Below are 25000 nucleotides of genomic sequence, written 5' to 3'. Positions count from 1 at the left end.
CTGGGGGCAATTAGCTTACACTTTGTAAACCACTTAGGGAGTGCTTAAGTGCTCTGATAAGCGGTACAGAAATGTACTTGCTATCACGTAAAGAAGGTTTGTTCCGTTGCCAATCAAAGCACAAGGAGGACGACGTTTCCAACTCCCTATTTATTATTTTTTATTTCTTTCATTTCTTTGCCACTTTTCTCCCAGAAAGGGACCCAAAGTGGCTCACAAATGAAACTATTTAAAAACTTTACAATAGATTGTTTTTTAAAAAAACAAACTCCACTAGCTAAAAACAGTCTGGCACAGACTCTGTATAAAACCATCTCTGACAGGTTATATATTAAAAGCCTGCTTGAATAAAAACATCTTTGCCTGCTGGCGAAAGGAAAATAGGATGGAGGCCAGCTTAGCCTCCGGTGGAAGGGAGTTTCAGAGGGTGGGAGCAGCCACCAAGAAGGCTGTCTCTCATGTCCTTTCCAAGCGAGCTTGTGATGGTGGTGGGACCAGGGAAAGTCTTCCCATGAAGATCTTAGGACACTTGCATGTTCCTATGGGAAAATACAGTGTTTCAGATAATCTGGGCCTAAGTAGGGTTGCCATAAGTCAGGACCTCCAAACTGGGACAAATGTAGGACAACATTTACAAATGGAGGACACATTTTTAATAAATGGAGGACATGCGAAAAAAATTGGTGATTTTTAAAAAATGTTAATATAAATGCATGTTTCTTAGCCATGATCCAAATGGAGGACATTTTGAAATTTGACAGGAGAGGACATATCCTGGAAAAGGAGGAGGATGTCTGGTCACCTTGTCTCTGGTCCAAAATACACTGCAGAAATAAAACATAGCTGGACTGAAATGCCCAGAGTTCCTCACCAAAGCTGCATCCACACTGAGGAAATAATCCAGTTCGAGAGTGACTTAACTGTCCTGGGTTAGTGCTGGGGAATGCTGGGAATTGTAGTACACTGTGGCCCCAGAGCTATCTCTGACAGGGAGTCCCATAACCCTCCAAACGTAGTTGAACTGCAGTGCCCAGAATTCCTCCCCAGGTGCATCCACACTGAGGAAATGGTCCAGTTTGAGACTGCTCAGTGCTGGGGAATCCTGGGAATTGCAGTCTATTGTGGCCTCAGAGCCATCTCTGACAGAGAAGTCTCAATGTCTCCCAAACACTAGCATTCCCAGGATTCCCTAGCATTGAGTTAAAGCAGTCTCAAAGTGGGTTATTACTCCTGCAGTGTGTGAGAGAGATAGAAAGGCTAGGGACTGGATTCATTCACTAACTCACAAAAGGAGGATATCTGTGTCCAAAACACACTGCTTTGACTGCCAGGGCTCAGTGCTATGGAATCCTGGGAAATGTAGTTTATTGTGGCACCAGAGCTCTCTGACAGAGAAGGCCAAATGCCTCACAGACACCAGAATTCCAGAGCATTGAGCCCTGGCAGTCAAAGTTAGAAAAAATACACAGGGGCAAAATAAATATTGAAAATGGCCACGCACCTCCTCCTCCTCCTCCTCCTCCTCCTTGCCTTGGTGCCAAAGGAATTGGCCCTCTCCCCCCTGCTGCCTTGCTGGGACTGGTCCACCTGGGGAACAAACAGAGGAGGAGCTCCTCTTTCTGAGTCTGGCAACAATTGTTGCCAACAAGCCTCAAAGATAATTCCCCAAACGTTTGGCCAAAACTCACCAAATCCCGCCCCCCCCCCCCATATCTCACCAAATATTCAGTCAAAATCCCTGAAAAGTCCCTGTAATGTTAATATGGCAATAAAACGTAGCCCTAATTGAATAAAAATAATTGGAACTTATTTCAACTCTCAAAATTACCATTAAAACCAACCACCAAAATCACATCAAAGGCTCTGAAAAGTACCCATTTTGGTGTGAAAGTCACCAGATTGGCAAAACCCAGGACAAACCTGAGTCAAGGAGGAAACTGTGCAGGGACGCCCCCTAGTGGTGAAAAACCAGGAATGTCCCGCTGGCAGGAGGGTTATGGCAACCCTAGGCCTAAGCCACTTTGAATTGTGCCCAGAAATGAACAGGTAGACAGTGTTCCAACAAGGGAGTTATATGCTCCCTATAACTTGCCCCAGTCAGCGTTCTGTCTGCCACGTTTTGAATGCATTGCAGTTTCTGAACAGTTTCCAAAGGCAGCCCCACATATTACAGTAGTCCAAATGGGATGTAACCAAGGCATGTCACCATAGCCAGATTTGACATCTCAAGGAACAAGCACAGCTGGTACACAATTTTTAGCTGGGCAAATGCACTCTTGGCAACTGCTGGAACCTGGGCATCCAGGCTCAGAGTGGAGTCCTAGCAGCAAGTAAGGCTGTAATGAGGAATTAGGACAGGGTTCCTGCTTCTGATTGTTGCAGCTTCACTCGCTGGTTGGAAAATCTGACAGATCCATTTCCTTGGGCTGGATCCCTGCAGTTCAACCCTTCGGATCCTTCCACTTGTTTCCTACACAATCCTTTCCTAGCTGGGGTACTTGGGCCTCAGGTTGACCCCTTAAATGTGCACCTGTGGCTGTGTTGCTGTCGTGGTTTCACATTGATATGCATGGCCTGATAAGGCTATCAGGCTTGCCAGGGACAGTTCTTAAAAAAATAACAATACGTATAGCATTATTGAAGCTCAATAGGACAATATATGAATGCAGTCTGCCCTTTCTTTACGCGGGGGATCCTTTCCAGACTCCCCCGCGTAAAGCAAATTCCACCTATGCTTGAGCTCCCATTTAAATGAATGGGGCTTGCGCATGTGGTGGTATGGCGGTGCGCGCATGTACGCACTACAGACACACACCCCATTATTCCCTATGGGATGCACCGCCGCTTCTCCCAGCACAGCTTTCAGCATATGGTGAAAGCCACAAAAAGCGTGCCCTCTAGGTGCATCTACTTGGGTGCACTGTATTCCATTCTATTATGCTCCTCACAACCGGAGTCTCTTCTCCTGTCTGACTGGCTATCCTGTATCTCTCCAATCCAGACTTTGTCTCTATCAGATCCAAACCTTTTCTCTTTCAAAATCCATATCGACTCTTGCTCAAAGCCCAACCATTTCCCTCTGTCATCTTTTCCTTGTCTTCTCCCTATCTGGCATCCCTCTGGGTAAATCTACACTGTAGAAATCATGCAGTTTGACAGCACTTTAACTGCAATGGCCCCATCCTACAATATTCTGGGATTTGTAGTTTGATGAGGCAACTGCACACTTTGGCAGAGAAGGCTAAAGACCTTGTAAAACTACAGATTCCATAGGATGGAATCCTGCATCACTTAAAGAGGTGTCAAACTGAATTATTTCTACAGTGTAGATGCACTCTCGGCCCTGTTTTGTTGCAGTTCTTTTCACCCACAGCCCCATTCTCAGCCTTCCTGAGCCATGCTTGGCTGCCCACAAGCCAAGTCAGCTCAGGGCCTCCTTCATAAATGGGGCTAGAAATGGCATCTTCTTTGCATGTTAGCTGGCAGCTAAACTGACATCCTTTGGTTGATGCTGTTTCTGGCTGCTATGGTGGGACTGAGGGGGCATTTATGATTATGGCAGCAGTTTCACAATTGTGTCTATGTAGACTTAGTTAATATAGAGAGGTTCTGAATCCGTAATGCTAGGTTACACATCTGTAACTGCAGTACAAAATTCCAGCCTATATTTTCTTGCATGCTTGCATTTATCTACCAATGTTCTTGGCAGTATCCAGGACAGAAAAATTGCAAATCTGAGTAGTAGTTTGCTATTCTATGTGGTCTCTCTTACACCTGTGATACTTAAAGTGATGGTTCCTGAACCATTAACACTCCCTCATTGCAGTATCAGTCTCTGGCAAATTTCAAGGAAAAAAGAAACAATTGTAGGCTGCTGCCACACTGCAGAATTAACGCAATTTGACACTGCTTTACCTGTCATGGCTCCATTCCTGTGGAATCATAGGATTTGTAGTTTGTTGTGGCACCAAAGCTCTCTGACAGAAAAGGCTAAATATCTCACAAAGCTCCAAATCCCAGGATTCCATAGCATTAGGCCAAGGCAGTTAAAACGGTGTCAAACTGCATTAATTCGGCAGTGTAGATGATGCCGTGTTAATGAGCTCAAAAATGGTATCCTTCCCTGGCTCACCAGTCCCCCACATTAGATAGTTTGAGAAACATAACACAACAGAACAGTTACCTCCAAAGAGCCAAAACTTTCTCCATAGCTATTTCCTCACTGTAGAATTTCTCCCAACTGATGTGAGACTGATAAAATATTGCCTAGCTCTGGGGCATTAAGTTCAATATGCAGTTCTTAACAAGAAGGTATTTTGCTGCTGGGAAGTACAAGTGGGAACTCATTCTCTGTGATCAAATTTATGTTGAAACCTTCCTGTGTTTTATGCTTGCTACATCCAGTTATAAACCATGTTCAAGGTTCAGAATGCATTAGCATTGTTATTTGTTCCTCTCATTTTTACACAATGGTGCATTTATTGTGGTGCTTTCTTCCTGTTAGAAAACATGATATATACTTTCAAAGAGAAATGGTACTTTTGCGGGGAGGAAAAAACCTGGATTCTGTGTAGTTATGGTGGAAGAATTGCTCTTCCCATGAAATTTTTCTGCAGACCCCAAATTTATACCATTGCAGAGTGAGACTCTGAAATTGTTACATTATGTACTCTTATATATACTGTGTCTTCAGTATCTGTTCCGAGCAGAAGAATGTTGGAAGAAATCCCAATCAACCATGACATATTTAGAAACACTTGTATGGTGATCCACTTTGCAAGATATTTATTCAGACAGGTGATTCCAGATATTTTTATGCTGGTGTGGTAATGACTGTAATAAAACCCAGATTACTTTTAGATCAGGGTGGGCAAAGGTGGAAGACTACCAAGGTACACCAGCCCTTCAGGGGCAGGATGACCAGACATCCTCCTTTTCCAGGACATGGCCTACATTTCAACCATCTGTCCAGGAGGAATTTCAATATATCCTCCATTTTGAGCATGACTTAGAAGCATTGATTTATATTTGTGTTTTTAGCTTTTATTTTGTAATGTCTCACATTTTTCTTGAATGTCCTACATTTTGTGGTGTGTTGCCCTCCTCTGCAGTTAGGACATCTGGTCTCCCTGTCCAGACCTCTTCCTGAAAAAAATAATAATAATAATAATAATAATAATAATAATAATAATTCTCAAAATGTTCCCAGACACCATTTAGGGGAAATGGGTGGCAGTCCTACAATCTTTTTGGGATATTTTGTGCCTGGAAAAGACTTTTTTAAAATAACAAAAGGCAATGAGCAGAAGTCACTCACACCTCCTAAAAGGGCATGTGTCAATTTTGGGGCACAAAAATTTAAAAAATTTGCAAAAAAATTTTTTTAGCATTAGTGGTCCCAGGGGGGCTCCTGTGGTAGAAAGGCCCTTCATGTACCCTAGAGGGCATTTTGAATAGGAAAAAATGACTCCTTGGTGGGTCTTGGGAGTCCACAAAAAAAAGCCTTTGGGCACCAAGCTGCCTGTGAGCTGCACTTTGCCTTCTCTTGCTTTAGCTCTTCTGTGTCAGGTGGCAGCAGAGAGTCTAGGGATCTCACCTACCCAATTTTTTACTCCAATGGATTCTGGCAAGGTGTAACCTGCCATTTCTGCAAAACTAGGGGCTCATTCCCACTTACATTTAAACCAGTGTGCAATTTGCGTTCCAAAAGGTCTGTTGTTTCCACTATGAAAGCTGATCTTTTCATTATCCCCTTGTAATTGCTTCTTTTTTGGTACGATTGTCGTCTCCACTAGTTTGTACCACTTCAAAATGCATGTCAATCATCTGTGCGTCATCAGTGACATCCTAAACAGCCTGGCTTAGGAACTATATGTTTTTCAAAATAAATTGATAGATGATTTGATTAATTGGTTTTCAACTACCGTATATACTCGACTATAAGTCAACTTCATGTATAAGTCAAGGGCAAGTTTAGGGGCTGAAATATATATGCCCATATATGACCCATGGATAATTCAAGAGTAAAACTTAAGGGCATATAGCAAAGGATCTGAAGGATGAGGCAGAGCAAAACAATGTCAAAGAACTTACAAAATTCCAGCAGACATAGCTCTTTGTGTTCACTCTTAAGGCTGGATGGATGAGAGAGTAGAGGGGACTGGTGTTTCCAGGAAAGATTATACTCTTGCCTTTTACCAGGGGATTGTTCCTTCTTTTAAATAAAAATCAAGATACAGTATTTATGTTGACCCACGGATAAGTAGACTGAGGTTTTTTGCATCAATTTTTTGACCTAAATTTCTAGACTTATACATGAGTATATACAGTACTTGCATCACTGATTGCAAGCAGTTGAAAAATCAGTGAATCAAATCTTCTATCAATTTTATTTTAAAATAAATTTTAATTTTTTTAAAAAAAATCATGTGCCCATAGCTCACACCACAAGCACAAAGGCAGGGCTGAGGGGGGAGAAATTGTGGATCTACCAAAAACTGAGGAGGGATCATAAACACCTCTCTGCCATTAATCCCTCTCCTCCAGAATGATGTGATTCAGATCTGTCGTTCCCACATGCTTCAGAATTGATTATTTTCAAAAGAACTGCCAAAGAACTAGTGTCAGGAAAAACCGGGGGGGTTGCGTTTGCCTTGCTTTATCATGACAGAAATAGATCAAAGTACGATTGGAATCAGTTTCAAATGGGAACGACGGTCATATAGACTGATCAGCGATTCACTTTAAATCATAGTGGGAACTTGCCCCATAAGTGACATTCTGGTGACTAATGCTTTTTCCAAGTTGACATTGGAGATTCTTTGTGTGCAGTATATGGCCTAAATGAGAGACAGTGGGACGTTTCCCCTTGAATTATTTGTTGCTAGTTATTCCCTGGTTATTCCCAGGATAATTTATCTTCAATCATAATGTGTGTGAAAATCTTCACTGTGATCGTGCAAATATTGCTGGATAATGCTAGTTTAAACCTCCGATTTTTCCCACATGTGATAAAGTAAAATGGTGTCCTGTCTATAAAATGGCAAAATCAAAGTTTTTGGAATTTCTATCTTTTGGGAATGTTTTCAAGCCGTGGATGATTAAATCTGTGGATTAAAAAAAATCCATGGATATGCAGCGCTGACTGTACAAAGCTCAGGAGGTACATTGAACTTCTTGTTCGATGGTGAGAAAACTAGCAAGCAGTTTTAAGCAAAGAAGGAATATCTCCATGAATGTTCTCATTAGTAAAACTTGGCAGCTATAGTTTCTGGAAAACCCGGCATGCACCGTATCAAACAGCATGCTTCCTGCTTTGCTGTTGCTTTTGCAAACAGAAATACTTTATCACTCAGGTTCAAGGAATGGAGTAGAAATCTTAAAAAACAAAGAAAACAAAAACCTAGTGCATTTGACATTATTTAACAAGATAATTGCTTAGCTCCTAAGGACTATGTTGTCAATCAGATGAGAAGTAATTTAGTTCTGACTTGAAGAATTATAATGTGTCTATGACTTTGTTTTAAGCCTTTAAAAAAACCAGAACTTTTGTTTGGGAGTTGGATTAGACTTCTAGGGAACTATTTAATTGTTATGGAAAGGAATTTGGTTTGGGAGTTATGAACTGCAGTTAATTAGTGGGCAATGGTTATGATTTTGGTTTGTTTAGAGTCATTTAATTAATAATATATATAGGATTGTCCCATTTTAGGATGGGAAAATTTTGAAATTCTCAGTTTTTGAGAGACCATAGGGACATATCCTATAATGGGGTAATCAGAACTCAGATATTGAATTTCTAACATTCAAATTTAATACTCATTTTTAAGATGTTGTATGTTGCAGTTTAGAACACTGTGGCATGCTTGTTTCCTCTCTTTTTAAAATCATAATTTTTGCTTCCATTGAGAATTATATGAAGCTATCCAATAGCAGAATTCTGACAGTCAAGCTCAGAGAATGTCTTATAAATCTCACAGTTTTGCTAGAGGCGAGCTGAGCTTATGAGAGATCAGGGCTGGCTAAATGACTTTAAACCCAGGAACAAATGCCTGTTTTTTTAAACTGATTGTTTTCATTTATTTATTTATTTTTAAAGATTTGATTACAGTATTATTACTGTTTTCTAACCCTCTTACTGGAACAAAAATTACTCCTTGAACTTAACATGTTTAACTTTAACTGTCTATTGGCAATTGTTCATTGTTACACCAGTGTCCAGTGTCAGTTGCTTCTTTTTAATCACTTTATGTTATAGTGAAAGAAATGCTATTCAGAAATAAATCTTTCAATTAACATAAAGTTCAACCAAAAGAACTGGTTTTAGAAGTGCACTTTTAAAAGAATAATTATTATTTAATTTTGCTACTTAGTTTTCTCTTTTAGTCTTATATTGGTGTAATTCAACACATTAATGCAAAAACAAACAAACAAAAAACTGATTTAATCCAAAAGAGAAAGAAAGAAAGAAAGAAAGAAAGAAAGAGAAAGAAGGTTTAAGCAAACAAACAAAAATGGGTTGGACGGGTAACTTTTTCCCAGCCTTGTAAGAAATCATTCAAGCTTATGAGAAATGATCAAGTGTTTTATTCATGGAAGAAGGATCAATTGTGTAGGTAAGCTGTAGAGTGCCATTAATATTAATTCTGTTATCTTTCATCACATATTTAGGGAGAGCCCGGCCCACCTGGCTTGCCTGGTCCACCGGTAAGTACTTATCTCATTCATTTTGTTCATGAAGACTCTGACAAGGAGCATATATAAACTACAATTATAGTAGTTTGGTCCCAGAACTATCATAGCTGTATCTAGGGATCTGTAGTTTGGTTGGATGCTTAGAATTTTCTGCTAGAGAGCTCTAGCACTATAGTTCAGGAGAGTGGACTAGTGCTCTCCAGCAGTTAATCCTGAGTACATCACCAAACGACACATCCCAGGAATAAAAAAAATCCCAAAACAAAACCCAGAACAGTTACAGTAGTATCAGGCTGTATATAGTGTGTGTTGAGGGATGTGAGAAATAAAAGTGCATCTCACAAGTGGAGTATTTAGTATTTGCAAGCTGAAGGTGAGCAGCAACCAGCCTCACATCACCACCCCATACACATAGGGTCTAACTGAGGATAGAAAAATCAGGTTTAGTCTTCTTTGTAAAAACAAATTAAGTAGCTATTGTTTTTGTTGTGTGCCTTTAAGTTATTTCTGACTTAGGGCAACCTTAAGGTGATACTATCACAGGGTTTTCTTAGCAAGTTTCCTTGGGGGGGGGGGGATGCCATTGGCATCCTCTGGGGCTGAGACAGTGTGACTTGCCCAAGGCCACCCAATGGGTTTATATGGCTGAGCTAGAATTGAAACCCTGATCTCCAGTCGTCCAACACTCAAACCATTATGCCATGCTATTTCACACACACACACACACATATATATGGTGGGATGCTCTGCAAATATGTGCTCTTTTCAAATATGGAGGAGAGAAAAAAATTGCAGACTGTAAAATAGGAAATGAACTGATTAATTGCAAACTAACTGATGAAGAAAGAGAAAGGATGTGTCTAAAACCATCAGTGACATGTATGCATGCTATGTCTGAACTCTTAAGAGAAAAATGGAGTCAAAGCAGTTCAGGGATCAAGGTTCGATTCTCTGCTCAGCCATGGGTACCCACTGGGGGAATCTCAGGCAAGTCACATACTCTCGGCCCCAGAAAACCCCATGGTAGGTTCACCTCAGGGTTGCCATAAGTCAGAAATAACTTGATGGCATGCAACAAAAACAACAAATTCTTCCTTTCATGCTGTGGAGAAAGTAGCATAAGAAAATATTAATTTTGTAGTGGTTTGAGTAACTCAGGAGACCAGGGTTTGATTCCAGTTTGGCCATGAAATGCATTGGGTGACCTTGGCAAAGTCGCATGCTCTCAGCCTCAAGGGAAGTCAATGACAAACTTTCTTTGAACAACGCTTGCCAAGAAAACCCCATGATGGGTTCTCTTTAGGGTGGTCATAAGTTAGAAACAACTTTGAAGGCACAGTACAACAACAATTCCTTATCATCATACTGTTTTTGTTCATTGCTGTCCAGTTGTGATTTATCAACACTCCTGCCTAGGTCTTGCCGACTTGGAGCTGTGGATTTCTTGACTGAAGTTGCATCCACACTGCAGAAATAATCCAGTTTGACACCACTTTAACTGCCATGGCTCAGTGCTATGGCATTGGGCAGCTCAGTGCTATGGCATTGGGCAAACTGTAATTTTGGGAACCTTCTCTGACAGAGAGCTCTCATGCTACAACAAACTACAGTTCCCAGAATTCCATAGCATTGAACCATGACAGTTAAAGTGGGTATCAAACTGGACTATTTTTGCAGTGTGGATGCAGCCAGAGTCAATGGCCCAATAATGTGGTCTTCCTCCTTTCCTACTGCCTCCCACTTTTCCACACATTGCCATCTTTTCTCATTAGTCATGTTATCTCATGATATGTCCAAAGTAAGATAGCTTTAGTTTGGCCATTCTGTCTTATAGGGAGAGTTCAGGTCTGATCTGCACTAGAACCCATTTGTTTGTCTTTTTTGGCACCCCTAAACCCCTTGAGCACCATATTTCAAAGTGGTTATACCATTATGTTTTATCTCTGTAATTGTTATGTCAATAGTATTTGCCTATTATTTTGGTTTCAGGGACCAAAGGGGGCACCAGGAAAAGCTGGGAAACCAGGGGATCCAGGTTTACCTGGACTTCCAGGAGTGGATGTAAGTATAAAAAGTCCCTTCCTCATCCCATTTTGCCATTTGCAAAAGTGGTTCCCAGAGAACTTTGATAGCATATTGATGCTGTGTTCCAGTGGGAAAGCTAAAAAAATAAAATAAAATATATTGTGGGGGAGAGATAGGGAGACCCATACGATGGTAATACACATGCTGATAACCTCAGGGCTGGGCCTCTGCGATGTGCTATACACTGGGCTATCTCTGTACCAAGCTCAGAAACTTCACTTAGTTCAAAACATGGCAGCCAGAGTGATTAACGGGACGTCCAGAACTGATCATATTACACCAATATTAAAATCACTCCACTGGTTTAGTTTCTGGGCAAAGTGCAAATTGTTGCTTATTAACCTTAATAAATAATAATAAAATTTTTATTTATATCCCGCCCTTCCTGCGATCAGGGCGGCTTACAACAGAGATTAAAACAATCCATACAATACAAAAGATTAAAATACAAATACATCAGCCCTCCATTTAAAATAACAGGCATAAAAGCCCCATAGCCCAACCTCTTGGCCACGGAAGAGGAGGGAGGCCCACAGGATTTTAGTCGGGGAATGCCTGTTGGAACAGGAAGGTTTTCAGGTCCTTCCTGAATTGGGCCAGGGTGGTAGTCGAGCGGAGCTCAGTGGGCAGCGTATTCCAAAGGGCTGGGGCAGCCGTGGAGAATGTCCTCCGTGTGGTGGAGGCTAACCTAGCCCCAGGCACCTTCAGTAATTGCTGCCCAGACGTTCTGAGGGTGCGAGGCGGAATGTACGGGGAGAGGCGGTCCTTTAGGTATCCTGGGCCCAAGCCATTTAGGGCTTTATAGGTGATCACCAACACCTTATATTGAGCTCGGAAGCGGATAGGCAGCCAATGGAGGTCTTTCAAAACCGGTGTTATATGGCTGGTCCTGGGAGCACCAGTGACCAGCCGGGCTGCCATATTCTGCACCATTTGCAGCTTCCGAGTTTGGTATAAGGGTTGCCCCATGTAGAGTACATTGCAGAAATCCAGTCTCGAAGTTACCAGAGCATGTACAACAGTTTCTAGGTCCCTCTGGGCCAGGTATGGGCGCAGCTGGCGAATAAGCCGAAGCTGATAACAGGTGCTCTTGACCGTCGCATTCACCTGAGCTGTCAGGTGAAGCGACGAGTCAAGAAGCACCCCCAAACTGCGCACGGAGTCCTTCACAGGGAGCGTGACCCCGTTCAGGACAGGTGGAACCACCGCCATTCCTGGACCAGGAGAACCTATCACTAGTACCTCCGTTTTCTCTGGATTCAATTTGAGTCGGTTTTCCCTCATCCAGCCCATTACTGACTCTAGACAGGCCACGAGAGGAGAGACGCCATCCCCAGTCACTGCATCAGTCGGAGACATAGAGAAAATGATTTGGGTGTCATCAGCGTACTGATAACCCCGCGCCCCATGTCTCCGGATGATCTCTCCCAGCGGTTTCATGTAAATGTTAAATAGCATGGGAGACAGAATGGCTCCTTGAGGAACCCCAGTTTTAAGGGGCCTCTCGTCAGAGCACACGTCTCCCAGCTGCACCATCTGGGACCTTCCGGAGAGGTAGGACCGGAACCACTGGAGCGCAGTGCCCCCGATCCCCACCTCTGCCAGGCGCCCCAGAAGGATACCATGGTCTATGGTATCGAAAGCCGCTGAGATGTCCAAGAGCACCAACAGGGACACGCTTCCCCTGTCGATGCCCAGACGGAGATCATCGACCAAGGCGACCATGGCCGTCTCAACCCCGTAACCCGCCCGGAAGCCAGTTTGAAACCTTAAAGCCCTACACGGTTTAGGTCCAAATTACCTACAGGATTGCCTCCTCCCATATAATCCACTGCATACACTCAAGTCCCCTGGCAGACATTTACTCTGGTCAGCCATGACTAGGTTGGCAACCATCAGCTGGAGAACTTTTTCTTCAGCCACCCCTAGACTGTGGAATGACCTGCCAGAGGAGATTTAATTTAAAACAGCATTGAAGACCAGTTTATTCCAGCAGGCTTGTCCAGATGATTTTTAAATTGTGAATTTAGATAGTGAATTTCAAATGTGGATTGTTTTAAAATGTGTATGTCTTATTTGTCCTTTTAAATTGCTGCATGTTTTAATTAATGTGTTTTGATTGTTCATTGTTGCTTTGTTGTTGTTCCTTGCCTCAATCCATGGCAGGAAATAATAGATATGATGATAGTGATGGCAATGATGACCCAGACTTTGGAAAGCTTACTGTTTTGATCATGCTGGAGGGGGGGGGGATTCTGTGAGTTGTAGTCCAAACAAATAATGGTTCTAGGCTCTATGCATTGTCCTGGACAAAGCAGTAAAGCAGCTCTGCTGAAGAGTCAATGAGAAGGTGGGCTCAGCTGCAGGTCTGAACTAAAGAAGCTGTCCAAGGGTGCATCTATACTACTTTAACTGCTATGGCTCCATCTCACAGAATCCCGGGATTTGTAGTTTGATGAAGCACCAGCACTCTTTGACAGGGAAGGCTAAATACTTTGTAAAGCTACAAATCCTAGTATTCCATAGGATGGAGTTACAGCACTTAAAGTAGCACCAAACTGCATTATTTCTACAGAGGCATTCACACTTACATTTTTATATCGAGGAGATCCAGATCTCCAAGGTGATGCAACACCGGATCAATGTTCTCACTACAGGAGCATCAGTTTTACATCCCCAAATCTCTCTGAGACAATTTAAACCACCTTCCCATTCAGACTAGCACCCACTGGAGAGGAAATGGTGGTGGCGCCATTTCCTGAACCAATGCCACGCATCCTGGACCAATTCGGTAGCATACTCACACTACCAAAGATCCAGATTGCTCTGGCACACTAAAAATGATGCAGTAAGGGACCTGTAAAACACACTGCATTAAGTTAGAGAGTTACAGCTGAGGAAGATTTTGGGCTCCGTCCTGGGAGGCCCATTGGCAGCTGGTGGCATCCATCTTGGTGAGACAATACATTTGCTTAGGACCCAGCTTGAAAAAAAACAATCCAAGGTGCTGAACCAATTTGGGGTTCAGATTCAGCCCTTTGAATAGCGTCTTTAAATACTGGACTTAAACTCAGAGCAGACCCACAGACCCAGAGACCTCCAGTTGTCATTGGAGAAACCATTATTGCCTGTTCATCAGCCTGGACTGAAGAAGATCACCCTGAGGAAATATATATCACCTTCAGTAGATGTGAAATCCACTGGGTGACCTTGGGCAAGTCATACTCTCTCAACCTCAGGGGAAGGCAATGACAAACCTCCTCTGAACAAATTGTGCCAAGAAAACTCCATGATAAGCCCACCTTGGGGTTGGCATAAGTTGGAAATGACTTGAAGATACACAATAACAACAACAACAATTATGAAACTCCTAGAGACCTGCCACACTGCAGAAATAAAGCAGTTTCACACCACTTTAACTGTTGTGGCACCATCCTGTGGAATCCTGGAGTTTGTAGTTTGGTGAGGTATTCAGGTTAGTCTGTCAGTGAACTCTGGTAACTCACCAAACTACAAATCCTCAGATTCTGGAAGATAGAATCATGTCAGTTAAAATGATGTCAGACTGTTTTATTTCTACAGTGTGGATGCACCCCTAGTTTGAGTTCTTGCTCCAATTGTGAATGCAAAGGTCCTTTTAAAAACTCCCTTTAGATGGTAATAATTCTTATAATGCATCTAAGGTTTTTCTAATCCTTCTTTCCATTTTCAGGGATTAACAGGAACTGATGGCCCACCTGGGCCAGTTGGACCACCAGGAGACAGAGTAAGTACCAGGATTTTAAAACCTGGGAGGGCAGAAGGGATCAGGGGAATAACCTAGAATCATCATAGAAAGGGATTTGGGAGTCATTGCGGGGTACACACTGCCAGAAAGAGGTGCCTCCCCACAATTCAAGAGGGCTATTGACAATCAAGTGTGTTCAGAGGATGTCCATTGTCCATCTAATCCACTTTTATGTGTCTATGTTCAAATGTTTTTTTTCTACATGAAAACATTTCTAGCACATAGTAAATTTCATGGCGGGAGAAAGAAGACCTTAGAAGCATTTCCTCTTGGATTAAAACTTCCAGAACCCCGTAATCAACATAGCCATGGACGTTCTGGCTAGCGGATTCTAGAACTTGTAGTATAAAAAGTACCTTCTTGAATCTTATTATTTATTTGTATTTGTTTATGTGATTTGATTTGTACCCTGCCTTGCTCATACTTGGGACTCAAAGCTCCCCTAGGTTTTTTTTATGTGGAGGCATTGGGTTTTGTGGTTTCTAAAAAAATAAATTAGTGGAAGATTCCATCATGTATATTCCCAGATGAAGTGGTGCGTGCAAGATGCATCCGCACTACAGAATAATACAGCTTGACACAGCTTTAACTGCCACACCTCAACATGATAGAATTCTGGGATTTATCATTTTGGAAGATATTAAGCCTTCCTTACCAGAGAGCTCTGTTGCCACTACAAACTACAGATCCCAGGATTCCATAGGATGGAGGCATGAGAGTTAAAGCATTGTCAAACTGCCTTTATTCTGCAATGTGGTGGCAGCCATAGCCTACCTGCAAGTTTATAATCACAAAGCAAATGTAGACCTAATTAAAAAATTAATTTTCACCAAAGGAACCCAGGGTAACATACTTGAAATTTTACCCATTTTACCTGTTTTAAATCTTCACACCTATTTTATTTTCAGAAAGTTTCAGAAAGGTAGCATATTCAAGGCATTCAAAAAATGTGCATGGCTGAAGATAGATTTAGATCTAGCTCTGTCATGGTCAAGGAAAGTCTAAATACTGTACACCAAAGACACCTGAACCCATCTGACTTTGGAAGGTAAACAAGATTAGGGTTGATTAATAATATGATACAAGGATTGCCAAGGAATACCAGGTGAACACACATTTGTTGAAGATCAACGCGACACTGTTAGTGTATTTATGAATGTTGTTACAGTAGGCCCTTGGTATCCACTGCGGTTTGGTTCCATGACCTCTCCTGGATACAGTAGTGAAATGATGTCCCTTATATAAAACGGCAAAGCCAAGGTTTACTTTTTGGAATTTATATATTTAAAAAAAATATTTTCAAACTGTGGATGGTTGAATCCTTGGATAAAGAATCCTACTGTGTTTTGTCGACAGCATGAGGAATGTAGCTTCAGAAAACATAAACTGCTGTCACAAGAAGAGTGAATGATTTTAGTTGCTGAGGTTCAGTCTAGCCTTAAGAGCGTCCATTGGCTTTTGTGTTTCTACCCAACAAAGTTATAGAAGTTTTAGACTGTTTAAACTGCCATGGCTTCATCCTATAGAATTCTGGTAGTTTAGGGAGGGTTAGGATTCTCTGCTAGAGACCTCTAGTTCATTATTCTGATCCAACTGAGAATTCTAAGTCAGCAAACTACAAATTCCATGATGCTATAGAATGAAGCCATGGCACTTAAATGGTATTAGACTGCTATAACTGTATAATGTGGTTAGAGCCCTGGCTTTCAGCTTTCTCTGATAAGGCATTTTCATACAGAAAGAGAGAGAATCCCCTAATCTTCTGCATATTAAGGGATGTAGCTCAGCTGTCTATGAGACTTCTGTGCTTGATTTCTTGTAAGAATTGTCAGCTGTGTTTGGGAATGTTCCCTTTCTTCTACCAAGAGCCATTGTGAACAAGAACAATATGAATAATTTCTTAACCAACAGGGCTGTAGCTATTTTATGATCTATGAGAAAGTAGAACAAGGGAAAAAGAAAGTGGATAATTATGAAAAATAAAAATAAAAAAACTGTGAATAAAGTTGATCTTTATAGGATTATAGCATGTTCTTAAGAGCAGGGGATTAATTAGGCTTTAGAGCGCTCAGAATCTGTCCATTTGATTAAAGGATTGTCTTTAAATGTAATAGAAAACACAAACATTTCTAATCTGGTTTGGCATGCAGAGTACCAGGGTTCCTTCTTTTTGATCGCCAAATAAAACAAGCTGCTGTTTAAATCTTTTCTAGAATGAAGACATCCTTCTAAACTCTTGATAAGGTTTCCTATGCATTCCCCAAAATCCAAAAGGGTTCCTATTAGAATATCTTTAGGAACTATAATGAAAGTATTTTGCAATTGTAACCTCAAAGTGGCATCTCTTTGGAAGAACTGATGTCCTCAGCCATATGAGAAAATCCCACAGAGGAAGGGAAGGAAGCAGCTAATTTGTTATTTGTTGCTTTCCCATAGAGCCAAAGTACTCCATCCATGAGTATGAAAGCAGTTCTGGATAGGTGTATTGGTGGGAAGGGGGCTTGGTAATTTTATCCCAATCCGAAGCTGTATCAACACTGCAGAATTAATGCAGTTTAACACCATTTTAATTACCATGGCTCAGCAATATGGAATTCTGGGATTTGTAGTTTTGTGAGGCACTGTCAGAAAGCACTTGTATCATGACAAACTACAAATCCCAGGGTTCCATAGAATGGAGCCATAACTGTTAAAGCGGCGTCAAACTGCATAATTCTGCAGTGTGGCAGCAGCCCAGATGTACTGTAACTGCTTCCATGTCAGTTGAACAGTCTGTTTAGCTTCCAAGATCAGATGGGACCCAGTGCCTTCTACTGATCCCATAATGAAAGCAGTCAAATGGTCAAATTATACAATACATCCATGCATGTATCATTTGATAGAATGAAGTTCCTTCCTTCCTTCCTTCCTCCCTTCCTTCTGTTTGCTTTAGACTGTAAATGCACACATCCCTGATCCCAGGTAAGGACCAGAGGCAAAATTTAAATCTTCATCACAGCACTTGTGTGCAGTGTTAAAAGAAGAAACCAATTGATTTTCTACTTTTTATTTTCTTTTTCAATTCTTACGTGTGGGCAGTGGGAGAATTTTTAAATAAATAAATGACGGAATAGGTTAACCCTCACCCACCTGCCCACGCTAGCCATGATCTGGATGGGATCCATGCATGCTTGCTCTAGAGCAAATAAAAGGATGCATAGCTGCAAGGTGCATGTTTAGAATGTGTCTTGAGCCTCAGTGAGCACTTAGTAAAGTCTTGTTGATTTTAATGGGTCTACTGCTTGTCATATGACTACTGCTGGATCTAGCTTATTATATTCTCTAGATCTGTTGTTGTTGTGTGCCTTCAGGTCATTTCTTGACTTATGGCAACTCTAAAGTGAACCTTTGCATGATGTTTTGTGGAGAATAAGAAGAGGCCCTACCCCAAGTCCCCTTCAGTCTAAAACTGGTTCTGTTCCCTACATTAGCCAAGATAATAATAATGTGGGAAGGGGAAAATTTACAAAGCACAGTAGGAGGGCTATTTAGCTCATCTTCTGTCCATTGATTCCCACCCACAAAGCCATTTGGACCATTTAACCCCCTTTCCTCCATGCAAATGAATTTCCCCAGCTTGCATACTTATTGAATTTGAGCTGTATGTGTCTGATGGCAATGAACACCAAGGTAACTTTTTCCTTTCCCCCTTTTACTTTGTCCATTTCCCTCCTCTATTGATTCTCAGATACCTTGGTAACTGGATTACTTTGAATCAGATAATTCGTTTTGGCACCTGCTTGTCATCTCTGCCCCTGTCATCAATCTGAGCGCAACAAAGGCATTAAAAGAATGCATCTGCCTCTTTCCTGACTCTAAAGCCTTTAATTAGGCAAAATCTAGCAGACTCTGACAGCAGTTGAAGTCTGTAGTCCAATTTAAGAACATGACTCTGAGCTGTAAAGAATATCTGAGATCTGAGAATATGATTAAGCTGGAAAGTAAAGCTGCCCAAGCTACAATATACGAAACAGAAAATATAGCTGCATAATAAATGTGTACATTTACAGCACTATAGAAATAATAATAATAATAATAATAATAATAATGCCAAAAAAAGTATATACTACAAAAGTTTAAAATAATTCAATAGATAATCATGGCCAGGATCCTTTTAGTCAATAATGATGACGATGATAACAATTGCTGCCAGCACCACCACAACAGTTATTGTTGATAATGATGATCATTAATTGAATTCTGTTGCCAGTCCTATCTAAATTAGACCCATGGGTTTGTGTTAGATAGATTGCCCAGTGTTTCTGGGATAACATCTTTGCATCAACATAGCTGTGGCTTGTGGATTAATTGAGGAAGGATGGCCATCTAAATACATAATTAACTAAAAGCAGTCTAGCACAGATGGATAATGTTGGCATTCAGATAAGCATCCATCCACACTGGATTAGGTGTCACTAGGATATTTGTTCAGAGGTACCAGTGGGCATGCATCCATCACCTCCACAATTATGCACTAGTGCCTAGTAGAATCCAGATCATGATTGCCATGTGGTGCCAGGGCTCCACAGCAATGAAACACAGAGTGGCACAGAAGAAAGGATCAGCACAACAGACTGGGCAATGGGCATATGTTTCCTCTATCTTACCTCATACCAAGTGCACAGTGGTGGTTAGTGGCTCTGATGTTAGTGGGATGGTGAATCCAATATGGGATTTAATCCAGTCTTTAAAGGAACAAGGGGCTGAACCTGTTTGCAGATATAGTTCAGCACTTTGGATATTCCTTTAAACATCTGATTAAAACCAAGAGTGGGTTCACTGCCCTACTGACCTGGAAGCTACCACCTGGCAGTGCAGCTGTATGCATGCATGGAAGTAAGAGAGTCTTTTTCTGTAAACAGCTGATTTTACATTGCAAAATAAATTTCCATAAAACTTCTGTGCATAAAACTAATGTGTAAATTTCTGTCTGGCAGGGTGCGATTGGGCCTGCGGGGCCAAGTGGACCAGCAGTAAGTTAATTTTATTTTAATTTTATTTATCTTGCTAATGATGATAGAATTGGTGATGCAATGTATTACTTTCCACTATAAAGTTTGCCAAATACACCAACTTCAGTGCTTCTGAAGTCCTACAGAAAAGCTTACTACTTTTTGGAAGATTACAGCTCCCAGAATTTGGACACGGTTTCCAGGATCCTACAAGTTATAGTCCCCAAAATATTTTTTTTTTTTTGCCCAAGAAATAAAGCAAGATCAGAGTTCAGTAATATGCAGTGTTCATTTTATAGAAGGAAAACCCCATGTTCCCCTCAGCCCCACAGATTCAATAAAAATAGGGGTGAGCAATGTCACTATTTCTGGGGGCCATATTCATCCTTAGTTGGTTGCATCTACATCCTCCCACATCTTATTTTGGACTGAAAAGGATCAGTCCTACCCCCCAGAACATTTTGAGGAGGGATAGTTAGCTATCACTAGTTACATGGGACATTTTAGGTCTGAAATAACCTTTTTTAGTCTTTTTTTAGATGTGACATAAGACTGTTTTAACCTTTAAAAAGCCTCTCTCCATTTCTATAGTTGTCCCAGATACTTTGAGGTGGGAGAGCTGGCCATTTTCACACTCAAATAATAATAATAATAATAATAATAATAATAATAATAATAATAATACAGTAATAATAATAATAATAATATAGGATTCAGAAAGCATATACTCCAGTATTCTGAAAAGCTAGACACAACAGCCAAGCAACCCCAGAATGTGGTCAAGATGACATAAGGTATTAACAAGGAATAAGGGGAAAGCTAAAGCAGTTTGCTTTGCCTGATCCTACTGGAAAGAGCAAGATTCTGACCCCTCCTGGCCTTTCATTTTCCTGGACAAAGGGCCTATACAGACAGGTCAAGATAAAGCTGCTTTGAGTCAGTTTGCAGGTATGCTGTTTAAATGACACACGCATCTTAAGAGGCCAGAAGTTGTGCCAGGAGCGTGGCTTTGGCGCATCTTCTGGCCTCTTAGGACACATGCAACATTTAAACAGCATACCTCCAAAGTGACATGAAGCAGCTTCATTTTGGCCTGTCTGTACAGGCCCTGAGTTAACTGAGCGCAGACTATTTTTGCACTTTGACCTCAGTTTGTTGCAGCTGAAGTAAGCTGAGGACAAAGGGGGGAAATGGGAGGAGGGGAGAGAAACCGAGGCATTTTAAAACTAGCAGGAAAGTGGGACAACAGAGGATTAAGCAGGACTCTCTTTGCCAAATCAGGACAATTGGAAGGTATGAGATAGCCTTGGGGATCCCCCGCCAGAATGGCCACTGGCTGGGATTCTAGGAATTATCACCCAAAACTTTCCATGTTCTAGGTGTAACCTTAGCTTTGTTCTTGTTCTCATTTTTCACCATTGTTATTTCTGAATCTGATATTTCCATTTCAAAATTTTTCCTGTTGTATGAAAAATTGTTTAATCTGGAAGAGGATAGAATTCAATGACATAGCTGTGCTAGTCTAGATCACTGTGGGAAGGGATCTTGTAGCACCTTTGAAGCTCACTGAGAGAAAGCAGTTGGTAACAAGCTTTTGTAGATTTAAGTCTACTTCATGTTTCTGAATCAAGTTCTTTCTTTCAGTCTCAAAAGTGTTACAAGATCTCTTTGCATACTGGAAGGGAATAGTTACTGAAGGAGATTATATAGTTTTTCAATAGTATATACATACAATCCATGTCTTTGAATAAAACAAATGAGAAAGTGTTGGGAGAAATAGAGGTTCTTTTTTACTTATTAACAGTGTAATTTCTATCTAATTTTCAGGGCAAAGGACTCCCCGGACCTCCAGTAAGTAAGCCTATCTTCTTAAAAAGAAGAGGAAATAGTGACTACATCTGTATTTCATCAGCTGGACCTTTCCATCCAAAAGCAAAGCCATTATATTCTGCTCTTATTTGTGTGTTCAGATGATACACAAGCCCTATTCTTACCTTTTAAATTGTGATAACTTAGCACTTGGAACAGAGAGCAAGACTGTACTCACTATCATTGTTCAGGCAGTGGAATGTATGAACAGGATCATGTACATGTATGTACAATTCATTTTCAATTATGACATGAGATTATACAGTGTTTTCAAATATATGTACAAATGTTGTTAGCTGTTAATTGCCGTCCAATTAACTTTGACTTATGGCAACTCTATAAATACCCTAAAGACACCAGATTCTGTCTGATCTTGGAAGCTAAGCAGGGTCTGCCCTAGTTAATATTTGGATGGAAGACCATCAATGAATACCAGGTGCTGTAGGCTACAGTTCAGAGGAAGGAACTGGCAAACCACCTCTGAGTATTATTTGCCTTAAAAAACCCTATGAAATTAATGGGGTCACTATGAGTCGACAGCCAACTGGGAAATGGCTAATGGCTCAATATCCTGGGTTTTCCTAGAAGGATCCATTGGTCAGTGCATGATGTTGCCCGGTGTGAGAAGCCAACAGGGCTTTTTAAAAACTCTTCCAAATTACCACTGGAGAAGCTAATATTTCATGAATAGTGTGACGTTCAGCCCTTCGTTCTTCCTACAGTCCATCACTGACTGTGGAAAATTTATTTTTTCTACTATAGCTTGTAGAATTCTGCTAGCTAACATCGCATACTGGCTGGGGGATTCTGGGAGCTATAATTAAAAACATTTCTTAAATGAACTCTTGCCCACCTCTAGAAACTCTGAAGACTGGCAGAGTGGGTTGTTCTCTTAAAATATAGGTTCCTACACAGGAAGAATATGTAGTACCTTTGGCCATATTGGTCCAAAACGCACTGCATAAATAATCCATTTTGAGAGTGCTTTAACTGCCCTGGCTCAGTGCTAGGGAATCCTGGGAACTGTAGTTTATTGTGGCACCAGAGCTGTCTGACAGAGAAGGCCAAACATCTTACAAAACTACAGTTCCCACAATTCTCTAGCATTGTTTCTGCTGTATGTTTTGGACCATTGCTTACTTTAATGTTGTAATTGCAAAATGTAACTGAATTTGTATCATGGAGGGGATAGCCTAAAATATAATTTGAAACAAATAACAACTTGGGTAATGTGTTCTCTCTTTCACAGGGACCTCCTGGCCCCAGTGGGCTCCCAGGTGGAAACGGGTTACAAGGGCCACCTGTGAGTTTGCCTTTCTTCTTTTTGTTCCCATCTCCTGTATCCAAACTGTTCTCCATGCATTATTTCACTCTTCTACATTCTTTACCACAGAGATAGCAGGACTAACACTTCCTATGAACAAAATCAGTGCCTTCATTGCACACTTCATATATTAATACAGGAGTCCTTGCCACGGTACATATAACAAAAGGCAGGATATAATTTCAATCAATAAATAAATACTCCAGAGGCTGCCATTTTATTAGGCAGAATGAATGGTTCTTGTTTCAAATATCCCCATACTTTCCCCCTACTTGTATTAAATAAATTTGGGAAATAACAAGATTTGGCTTCCTTGTGGTGTAAGGATCATTGTTCTACTTGAAATGTCAAATATAAGAATGCAGTGTTAATGCTGGAATTTGTATTTCATCTTCCTTAGGGACCATCTGGACTTCCGGGCTTTGCTGGACCACCAGGCCCTCCAGGACCACCAGTAAGCTTAGATTTTTCAGACTAAAATATTGTTCTCCGGAGAAAATTTGTGGCTCAGTTTCACAATTGCTAGCTCAGCTGCCTCAGACTCATCTCCTCTTCCTTTTACTGGCTTCCACACTGAGGATATTGTTGGCCTAGCAAAAAGATTATTTCCTAGATGAAAACCTGTAATGCCCTTCAGTGCATGTCAGTGCTGTCCAACTAACACTAGTACACTTTCAATAAAGAGGTTGCTTCCCTGTGCCCCAAGAGAGGTGAAAAACATTGTTTTTGGAAATATAAGAAGATGATCTTTTCCCCTGCATGTATTCTGTGTCTAGGTGTCATAGAACTGGGGTAGGGAGGCACTGGGTGTTTCATAATAATGATTAGGGAGGGGGGATCTTTTTTCATAGTTTTCCAACAGCTGAGTCTACAGAAATTAAAACTAGTGGATGTAGAAACTGAGAAGAGGATTTCTTTTCTTATGCAGAGGGCAATTAAAATGGTGTGTAGACATGGAGTGTATAATCTTGTGTGTATTTAAACAGCCCAGGTTGCCCTTGGGTGGTATGTTTGTGGCATATCTAATTAAAATCCCAATTTCTCCTGGTTGCAGGGAGTTCCTGGAGTCCTTCCTGATGGCAATGGTGATATTCAGGTAGAGTTTCCTTCTGCCTTCTTTCTAACTGTTTTTATCCCTTTATCTCAAGAGACAGCAGCTTTTAATAAACTGAGAACCAATTCTTTTTATCCCAATGACTCATTGCAGGTTGCATAAGACTTGCAAAGACTTCAAAAACTGTAAAAATAAAATGCATAACTAGCCAGAAATTCCCATTCAATCTCTTTACTTCTGAATGGGTTGCTGCACCTTACTCCAGGAGGCTTTATGGTGCGAGAAAAGGAAGGGTTTAGGGGATTTTTAAAATAGGGTTGTTGTTGTTTTTTGGCATGGCAAAAACAGCTTTTTGGATCACATTTTATCACACACAACCCTCCCAGCATTGGATGACTACACAATGATTCCATTCAATGAATGATTTTTCAAGTAAATTAAATTAGATGTGTATGTCAGGCTACGTGGCAATTCTTGGTCAGCTCAAGGTTTCTTTTATAACCAATAAAAGTGTGTTGTGGCTTTCCTTCTTGTTCACAGCCTCTGCTCTGAGACATCCCCTAATAAGACACATTATAATCTTTCACTATTATTCCCATTGTCCAAGCAAGGTAATGAGTCAAGGCCATTTCCTGGTTTGTTAATAATAATAATAATAATAATAATAATAATATAGATTTATTTGTATCCCACCCAATCACAGGGAATCTGGGCAGCTAAGAGCAGTAAGAAAATACAATACAATACAGAAAATACAAAAAAATATGAATAATCCCTTCCCAATCCCCTGATCAATACTTAAACAAAACAAAATCAATAAACAATATAAATACAATAGCAATCAAATGAAAATATAAAAGCATTACAAATCAATGAAGTTCATAAATAATCCCTTACCCAGTCCCTCAACACAAGTTCAAATCAAAACAGTAGTAACAAATTGGGGTGCCCAGAACTGGACACAATATCCCAGGTGGGGCCTGACCAAAGCAGAATACAGTGGCACTATTACTTTTCTTGATCTATACACTATACTTTTATTGATGCAACTTAAAAATTCATTGGCCTTTTTAGCCGCATCGCACTGTTGACTCATGTTCAACTTGTGGTCCACTTGGACTCCCAGAACCCTTTCACATGTAGTTTCATTCAGCCAGGTGTCACCCATCCTATATCTGTGCATTTCATTTTTCCGC

At 40.9% G+C, this 25000-nt stretch overlaps 1 protein-coding gene across 1 annotated transcript in view; it reads left to right on the top strand.

Annotated features, from left to right (window-relative positions):
- The window catches only part of COL9A3 (collagen type IX alpha 3 chain), a 76112-nt gene that overhangs the window by 9404 nt on the left and 41708 nt on the right, over nt 1–25000 (top strand). Inside the window, exons 3-10 of the mRNA XM_089513650.1 lie at nt 8671–8706; nt 10684–10755; nt 14492–14545; nt 19543–19578; nt 21385–21408; nt 22676–22729; nt 23151–23204; nt 23805–23846. Coding sequence (XP_089369776.1) covers nt 8671–8706; nt 10684–10755; nt 14492–14545; nt 19543–19578; nt 21385–21408; nt 22676–22729; nt 23151–23204; nt 23805–23846 — 372 coding nt within the window. The remainder of the gene's footprint in view (nt 1–8670; nt 8707–10683; nt 10756–14491; nt 14546–19542; nt 19579–21384; nt 21409–22675; nt 22730–23150; nt 23205–23804; nt 23847–25000) is intronic.

Source organism: Sceloporus occidentalis, unplaced genomic scaffold, assembly GCF_023333645.1.
Source record: "Sceloporus occidentalis isolate IW3139 unplaced genomic scaffold, rSceOcc1.0.p SCAF_3, whole genome shotgun sequence".
NCBI classification, from domain to species: domain Eukaryota; kingdom Metazoa; phylum Chordata; class Lepidosauria; order Squamata; family Phrynosomatidae; genus Sceloporus; species Sceloporus occidentalis.
Note: the sequence above shows the minus strand (reverse complement) of the source record. Positions and strands in the feature narration are given on the sequence as shown.